We start from the raw sequence: 8,944 nt of genomic DNA, 5'->3' as shown, positions 1-8,944 counted from the left end.
AACATTGTATTTTCACACACGTTGTTTTCATATAACACATGAAAAACTAATTTATAAATTCATACGAGTTATTAAATTGTAAAAAACCAGACTCTTCAGTAAATTACTGATTAAAAAAATAAAAATAAAGGGGTATTTGGACCTGTGAGGGAATGGACCCATTATACTGTACAAAAACAAACATTTATTTTTATTTTCATTCTCATTAATTATTATTTAATACCTCTAACCAAACATCTGTAAATGCTTACTTTTCTTTCTACCCTTAATTGTGGGGTGGGTTGACACGACTTTTTTTTTACAACCTTACTAGGGATGAGCATAGGCGGGTACCCGTCCTTTTTGACAGGAACCGGAACCGGCGGTTCTTGAGATATTGGAACCGGAACCGGTTAGAGCGGTTCTTAAATTTTTGGAACCGGAACCGATTCCGGTTCCAGTTCCGGGTACCCGCTTCCTAAAATATTAAAATTTTGTTATTTATAAATAAAAAATAAAACATTGCCAAAACACTAAATAAATAAGCAAGAATACAAATTATACAGAATAATGGTTACAAATATTGATTAACGATTACAAACCGTAATAGACTAATAGAAAATGTTCAAAGTTTAACGATTACATACTATAATGGTAATTGTTCAAAGTTTAACGATTACATACTATAATGGTAATTGTTTAAAGTTTAACGATTACATACTATGAATCCAAGTGAACACACAATTTGAAAAAATACGAATCATTTTATATGAAGAATTTAGATGAAGATTGAAGATGACGACGTGCTTTTAAGATGTAAACCTAATATAAATTTGGTATTAAAAAATAATAATTATTTTTTTATTGAAAAATACCGGGTATCCGGCGGGTAACGGTTCTGAAAATTTGAGAACCGAAACCATTCTCAATCGGTTCCGTATTTTAGGAACCGGAACCAGAACCACTCATATCAGTTTCGGTTCTGGAACCGGCGGTTCCAATGCGGTTCCAATTCTATAGCCGGGTACCCGGTTCCGCTGCTCACCCCTAAACCTTACTCTTCAATAAGGGACGACCATGAGTTGTTGTATGAACAGTCGGTTCACATATACGAGTTGTCCAAGGCGCGATTACCTCCCTTGTTTTTCTTAGAAAACTGGACTTCATTGATCTCGACTATTTTTTTTTGAAGTTATCAGTAAACATCTGCGTTTCATCATCTTCCACGGATATACACGGTGATAAATCAAGTTTCCTCCAAAATTCGTCAATCGATTCAAGTTGAATAGATTGGCATGCATTGAAATAATATGTATGTTCATGTGCACATGGTAACCCGTAACATGTACGCAGTTAACATTAACAGTTTCCCGAAACTAAACCAAGATCTTTTGACCGCTCAAATTATTTGAAGATTAATTCTAACGCATGCAATGAAATAAAACCATGTAGCTGGTGGAAGTGTGGTTTATTATATCGATGCTTGACAACATTTTTGCTCTGTTGGAAGCTTGCTTTAATTGACCTCTAAACTTATGTTTTCAAAATTTATTTTCTATATATTTTTATTATAACAATATTGTTTTTTATAAAAAAAACATAATACAATTTAAAATAATTTATATTTGAATTTTTAATTAAAAACAACGAGTTATTATCTGAATTTTCAAAGATTGTTAAAAACTGATGAAATATTTATTTAAATATTCAAAAAACTTAAATAAAAATTGACTAGTTACTTTTTAAGTTTTAAAGTCGGAAAAAATTGATGAATTATTTTCTGAATTTTTAAAGTTACAAAAGTATTAATGATATATTATATGAAAATATAGATAAAATGAAAATTAAGAATTTACATATGAATTTTTAAAGTTTTTATTCGATTTTTATCAGGACAACCTGTACGACTATATACATATGGTTAAAATTTATAAAATTATAAAATAAATGATATATTATTGTTTATAAATAACAAAGCTTATTGTCTTTCCAATTTATTGGTTTTAATTTGATTAATATATAATATAAATAAAAATTATAATTACTATTAATTAATAATTATTATTATCTGTTATTTAAAAAAAAAGTAAGAGTGGGGGATATAAGAGAAAAAAAACATTTTCAAACTTTTAGGCTATTTAATGTTATTAATGGGTCTTTTTTTGACCTTTTTAATAGGTGAGGGTGCAAATAACAACCCCCAAATTTATCTCTTTGTAATTAATGATAAAAGTTGACTTTTTACTAGTTAAAAAGTGTAATAAATACACATTCTAAAACTATTAAAGCATCTCCAACAGATTATTTATAATTTATTTAAAAAAGAGAACCAAAAGTCAAAATCTCTAAAATAAATTACATTCAACTCAAACAAATTCTTTATTTTACAGATTTTATCATTAATTATATTATTTAAATATTCTATAATTTTAGAATCCAAATACACTATTTTTTATATATAAAATGATATTTAACACCACCCTCATTTGTGAAATAAATAAAAAACTAATTTGTCTTTTTTTTTAATTATAACGTACTTTAACTTGATTCATATTTTGGATAACGTATTTTTAAAACTTTTATTTTGGTACCTAAAATGTAAAGTTTTAAATATTTAAGTATCTAGGTAAACGATTGAAACATTAATCGCTTATCATGCCGATGTGAGGAGTGATGTGGTATCTAATTCTGTATTATTTGCTGACGTGGTTAGTAACATGAATTTTTTTAATCTAAAATTAGTCATCAACTGGTTATCCGAGTACTTAAATATTTAAAATTTTATGAAAAAATGAAAAAAGTGCAAAGGGTAGCAAAATACAAGGACCTTAATGTAATTTTCTTGTTCAAGTATATATATGGGTTTTAGGTGTCTTCTTCTTACAATGCATGGGGTTCCGTGAAACACATACCTGTACCCATACTTTTCTCCGCCGCTGCCGCCGATTCTCCTCCCAACCTCCGCCCTCCTCCGTCGTCGTTAACCCACCCATTCTCAAATCTCACTTTCATCAATCTCTCATCTCGTCATCTCCGTCCTTCGTCTTGTTAAATTCTGAGATTTCAAACCCAAATTTCCCCTAAAAAAACCCCAATTTCTCACACTTCCCAAATCTCAAATTTCACACACAAACACACAATGAATTGCGTTATAAAAACCTCGAAACCATCCTTCTCATGTTCTGATCCAATACCCAAAAAGGGTTCTTCTTCAATCGTATCAAAGTTCCAGTCTTTACGTCCAAAACCCATCATTTTCAATGTTAAACCATCGTCAATTTCAATCACCCACAAAAAACCCATTTACATTTCACAAATTCAAGATTTTGGTGGGTCGATTGGAAGGAGGAGTGATGAGATTGTGTGTAATGCTTATGAGGCTGATCATTCGCAGCCATTGGAGATCAAGATGGACCTGCAAGTGGATCAATCTGAGAAGATGAAAATTGGGTTGTATTTTGCAACCTGGTGGTCTTTGAATGTGGTGTTTAACATCTATAACAAGAAGGTCTTGAATGCTTTTCCATTTCCATGGCTGACATCAACTCTTTCTTTGGCTGCTGGATCTTTGATTATGTTGGTTTCATGGGGTACTAAACTGGTTGAAGCTCCAAAGACTGATGTTGAGTTTTGGAAAACTCTGTTTCCGGTATGCAAATAGTGATTTGTTTTGTTGATTATTTGTTTACATCATCATAAATATAATATATATATATATATACACATATATATATATATATATATATATATATGTGTGTGTGTGTGTGTGTGTATGCATGAAGAGAAAAAGTTCCATTAGGTACCCAAAATTGATTGGGAACCCAGGAAACGTCCACAAAGGTTCGTGTGTCTCTCTTTTGGATGAGTATTCACAATGAATAACACTTTCCGGATGGATATTTACAATGAATAATACACATTCAGGATGAATACAAAAGTGTTATTCATCATGAATCACACATTCATGATGAATATGAATGTATTATAGACGAGTTATTCATCATGGATGATGAATATGCTACAATATTCAATATGCCATGCGTCGTGTATAACCTAAAATTGATTAAGAACCTAAGATTTTAGGTTCCTAACGAACTTATAGATTTGGGGAAATTATATAAAATACCGAAGAACATCTATCAAGAAAACCACTTCAACATAGTTTTGATCATGGGATTAAAACTTGAATCACTGTTTTTAGGTCTCAGAAATGAATTAAGAGGGAAATAAGTTCATAAACTGATAAACAGAAGCCTGTTTGATCGATTGCGATTGTTTTGAAGTCTAGAACGAAAGTCGAGTATTTAAGTTGTGAAGAGATCCAAAATGTTCCTCCCACTTGGCCCATATGTTCTTAAGCGGGGCTCTTTACAGAAACAGTCTCTCAACCTCCCCCCTCCCCCACCTGGGGCAGAGGAAAGGTCTGTGTACATCTTACCAATCTTACCCTCCCGAGATCTTTTTACTCTAGAGCGCCCCATCCCACCGATCCCACAACTATCATGGAGAGTAAATCAGTGCGAGTGCAGTGGCAGGTGGTAGTGCCCGATCTTGAACCGTGGACCTTCTTTCCTTTCCGGATGCCTACCATCCTACCGCTGATGCAACACGCAGGGACATATATGGGGTATGTTTGGTTTGTTTTTACTTGGGCCCGTGCGTCTTTTACTTTTCAGATGGACCTGAATCCATTTTGTTACGATTCCCTCATGGTTAGTTCAACTTTTTGAAGACGTTTTTGTAAGTAAATACTTGTGCACACTTCTGGTGAGATTTGAACCCTTGACCTTCCAGGATGTTAGGCTCTACCAGTAACGAGGGTACCACTGAGCCAATGACCCTTTAGACATTCTTATGCATCGGGTCTAGTCCCATTTGCGATTAGAAAGAAAAATGGTCTAAATGTCGATACTTTATATGGTTCTAAACAGGAATTTGCTTTGAATAACGCAGGTCGCTTTAGCGCATACGATTGGACATGTAGCTGCTACGATCAGTATGTCAAAAGTTGCAGTCTCGTTTACGCACATTATTAAAAGCAGCGAACCTGCTTTTAGTGTATTCGTTTCGAAGTTCTTTCTTGGCGAGACGTTTCCCATTGGCGTTTATTTGTCACTTCTGCCAATCATTGGAGGTTGCGCGCTATCTGCTTTTACCGAGCTTAACTTCAATATGACAGGTTAGTTTACGTAACGTATAAAATGCATATTTGTGGATTTTAATTCGATATAAATGAGCTCCGATTCCAAGGTGAAAACGCAAAAAAAAGCCACCCTTTGTAAGAACGAGCAATTAGATCTGGACAAAATATGGTATGCCGGTTGTTTCTACAAGAACGTTGTATTGTTTGCAACAAAAAAACCAAATACAGTGGTCGAAAAACGTCGATCACCCATTTTCGTGGATACAAGAAACTACGCTTTGCAAAAATGAGCGATTTTGGACAAAAAGTGCAAAGCTCGATGTTTTCTGTAATACGTTTTTACAGTTTGCCAAAAATCATCCGTTCTTGGCAAACGGTAGTCATGTTATGGCTTTTTTCGCAAGAACAATGGTCAGAATTCGAAAATTCTGTCACTTTTTTAAGTTCAATGTGCAAACTTTGAGTTGAAACGTTCGGTTTTGTGTTTATTCATTTTAGGGTTCATGGGAGCAATGATATCGAATTTGGCATTCGTGTTTCGAAATATATTTTCGAAAAAAGGAATGAAGGGCAAATCGGTTAGCGGGATGAACTACTATGCGTGCTTGTCGATGTTGTCGTTGTTGATTTTAACCCCGTTCGCAATCGCTATGGAAGGCCCGCAAGTGTGGGAAGCCGGTTGGCAAACGGCGGTAACGCAAATCGGGCCCAACTTCGTATGGTAACTCTCGTCACTTTCCCATTATGTCGTACCGAATTTCTTTACGGTTAGTTTGGTTTGACCATCTCACCCTCTAGATGCCTCCCCTGGTGGGGTATACTAAGGGTCTACTTGTTAGCAACTTAATTAGCTTAATGGGACTCGCAGCTTATTCGGCGAGTTATATATGACTATTTGGTAGTAGCTTAATGATATAGAAAGTGGCTTATTCAGTAAGCTTCTAGGAGTGAGGTTTATGCACAAAGCCAAGTTTTTTCCAAACTTGCCCCTACCCAATTAAAAAACACGTTCCTTTCATATATGAAAAAACCCTCCCAAACAAAAAACCTTCTCAATCTATACAGACAGTTTAATCCACACAAACAACATTATTAATACAGTTATTAATGGAAAACCAACCAAACAACCCAGCTCGTTTGGTTTTATACGAGAATTAAGATGGGACCCGTAAAATAAAAAACATATACCTCTTACATCTCAAAATAAGTGTTCACTTTTAAAAAATAAGTATCCACTTTTCCAGTTTTATGCTTGACGATGAGATGGAGAAATTCATTACTTCCTCAATTATTAAGGGTAAAATTGTCATTTACTTGTTAGAAAGTGTAATAATTACATGTTTCTACAACTGTTTTCCTTGTTCATTGTTTACGTTTATTTTGGTACGGGGGAGTAGTTTACGATCTCGGTGCTGAAGTTGATTTGCATTTGCCGATTCAGGTGGGTGGTCGCACAAAGCGTGTTCTATCACTTGTACAATCAAGTATCGTATATGTCTTTGGATCAAATATCGCCTTTGACATTTAGTGTCGGAAACACGATGAAACGAATTTCCGTTATCGTGTCTTCGATTATCATTTTTCGCACACCCGTCCAACCCGTTAACGCGCTTGGAGCCGCTATTGCTATCCTTGGAACTTTCATTTATTCCCAGGTAAACCGCCTTCTTTTTGAAGCGTGTATATGTATATGTATACATATAATTACACGTATATGTATATGTATGCTTAATCATTTGGGAACCCCATATATTGTGATAATTCTGAGAACTATTATCTTAAGGTATTGTTTCACATGATTTTTTTCATCTAAGCCTAGAATCTAATATATTGATTAACATATATTTGTTTCACAATGTGTTTGTTTCATATGTATTCAGTTCACAATGTGCAACTTTTTAGTTGTATTTTTTGTTGCATAAACACATGAAACATGTTCACATTGTGAAACAAATATATGCGAAACTAACACATTATGAAACAAATATATGTTAATGATACACTAAATCCAAGCCTGTAAAATAGCACATGATGCACCAATTCTCAAGGTTATCACAATTTTAAAGGTTTTCAAATGAGCCCCCCCCCCCCCCCCCCCCACAAAAAAAAATATGTATATATATAAGGGAGGTTCAAATGAGAACATAACTAAACAAGAGCACACGAAAACGGCCAAATCACGTGCAAAATCACATGTGATTTCACATTGACAATCAACGCAAATCACATGTGATTTTACACATGATTTTAGTGTAATCACACGTGATTTGACCGTTTTCTTTATTCTCTTGTTTAGTTACTGTTCTTGTAGAACCTGATATATATGTGTGTGTACACACACATTGGGTTTTTTTTGGATAACTAATACGATTATATTGGCATGAGCAGGCAAAACCATAAAACCGGTATAGAAGTCGACGTGTTTTCATGAGTAGCTTTCAAGACCAAAAGAGTCGTTTTTTCTATCGATTTATGGAGTCGGAGTCGGATTCATGGCCTTCGACGTGGGTAATTCAAAACATATCTTGAGGAATATAGGTCGTGGGCGGTTACAACATTTAGATAGCAAACCGAGAAAAACGCTCGTTTTGCAACGAATGAGGTCGTTTACGTCTTTTTGTCAGTTCGATGTTTTTTCTCGATACGAAATAAGAACAACTGCGACAAATTTTTGGTTCGTTATTTTCGCACACCATCGGTATTGAATAACTTCATATATCGTGATAGAAAGAAAGGGACTAGTAGTAGGTTAATCGAGTTGGACTCAAAAAATTAATAATAGACTCGAGCTCGATTTCAATGTAAGGCTCGAGCTTGGATATTTTTGGAGTTATCAAGCTAGATCTCCATGCTCATTTACGGGTTCAAGCTTGCGATCGATTAACTCGTTTATCAGCTTTAGCCCGATATTTTTTTATAGTATAATTGGTAAATATATGAGCATGTTTTGCTTGAAAAAACGTATGCTTGAATGATCTGCTCGGCTCAACTCGAAAAATTGAATCGTGTTTTCGAACAAGTCGAGTCAAACGTTAGTGCAATAAGTTAAATGCGTTCTACTGTGTGTTCGAGATCAACTCGAGCTTAAGAATTATTAAACTCGAGCTCGAGATAAACTCGTAACTAATCAAACTTATAACAATCAAGCTTAGACCTTTTGAAGGTGGTCCTAATTGAACGGTCCCGAACTTCAATTTTAATAGAACGTTAGCTAAAAGATCAAACCTCACCAATGCTGAGAAATGTATGCAAGTATTTGTCGTATATAAATATTATATCATTGAATGATTAAGTTTTTTTGAAGTATATAATATTTATACACGACAAAAAAAACAAATAAACTTACACATCCTCCAAAAAAAAAAATTAATCATTCAAAATGAAAAAAATTTAATTATTTTTGTATTCAAAAAAGTAATTTAAGCACTTAATCATTTAAAATGAGAAAGTTGGTTGGTTTTTTTGGATTTTTCTCGACTTTAAATATATAGTATTTATATATGACAAATATTTACGTTTATCACATTTGATGATGTTTGAACATTTAACCTGCTCGGAGATTAGGGTCCATCGGTAACCCGAGTACTAGGGGTGCTCACGGCCCGGGTTGATCGGTTTAAAGTCATTTTAACAACTCAACCCAATGTTGGCGGTTTGAAAATTTTCAACCCAACCCAACTCAACCCAACCTGTTCGGGTTGATCGAGTTGTGTTTAAACAATGTAAAATCACGTAAAAATAAAATGAAACTTTCCTTTGAAATACGACCGACCATTCAAGATAATATGCAAGTTCATCAAATATTTAGATATTACAATAAAA

At 34.1% G+C, this 8,944-nt stretch overlaps 1 protein-coding gene across 1 annotated transcript; it reads left to right on the top strand.

Moving 5' to 3' along the window:
• Positions 1-2,913: 2,913 nt before the first annotated feature.
• On the top strand, positions 2,914-7,855 carry LOC112523292 (glucose-6-phosphate/phosphate translocator 2, chloroplastic-like). Its single transcript, XM_025132827.1, has 5 exons — positions 2,914-3,628; positions 4,933-5,158; positions 5,621-5,843; positions 6,564-6,777; positions 7,511-7,855. Exons 1-5 carry the CDS (start codon positions 3,119-3,121, stop codon positions 7,520-7,522), a joined length of 1,185 nt encoding a protein of 394 aa, XP_024988595.1. The 5' UTR covers positions 2,914-3,118; the 3' UTR covers positions 7,523-7,855.
• Positions 7,856-8,944: the final 1,089 nt, after the last annotated feature.

Source organism: Cynara cardunculus (assembly GCF_001531365.2).
Source record: "Cynara cardunculus var. scolymus isolate 2C chromosome LG 12, CcrdV1, whole genome shotgun sequence".
Lineage (NCBI taxonomy): Eukaryota > Viridiplantae > Streptophyta > Magnoliopsida > Asterales > Asteraceae > Cynara > Cynara cardunculus.
Note: the sequence above shows the minus strand (reverse complement) of the source record. Positions and strands in the feature narration are given on the sequence as shown.

What these genes read in the sequence shown, in the direction of transcription:
- LOC112523292 (XM_025132827.1), top strand. Translation starts at nt 3,119, where the DNA reads ATGAATTGCGTTATAAAAACCTCGAAACCATCCTTCTCATGTTCTGAT. An exon ending in GCTTAACTTCAATATGACAG is followed by an intron (nt 5,159 to 5,620) that starts GTTAGTTTACGT and finishes TATTCATTTTAG; the next exon opens with GGTTCATGGGAGCAATGATA. An exon ending in ATCGGGCCCAACTTCGTATG is followed by an intron (nt 5,844 to 6,563) that starts GTAACTCTCGTC and finishes TTGCCGATTCAG; the next exon opens with GTGGGTGGTCGCACAAAGCG.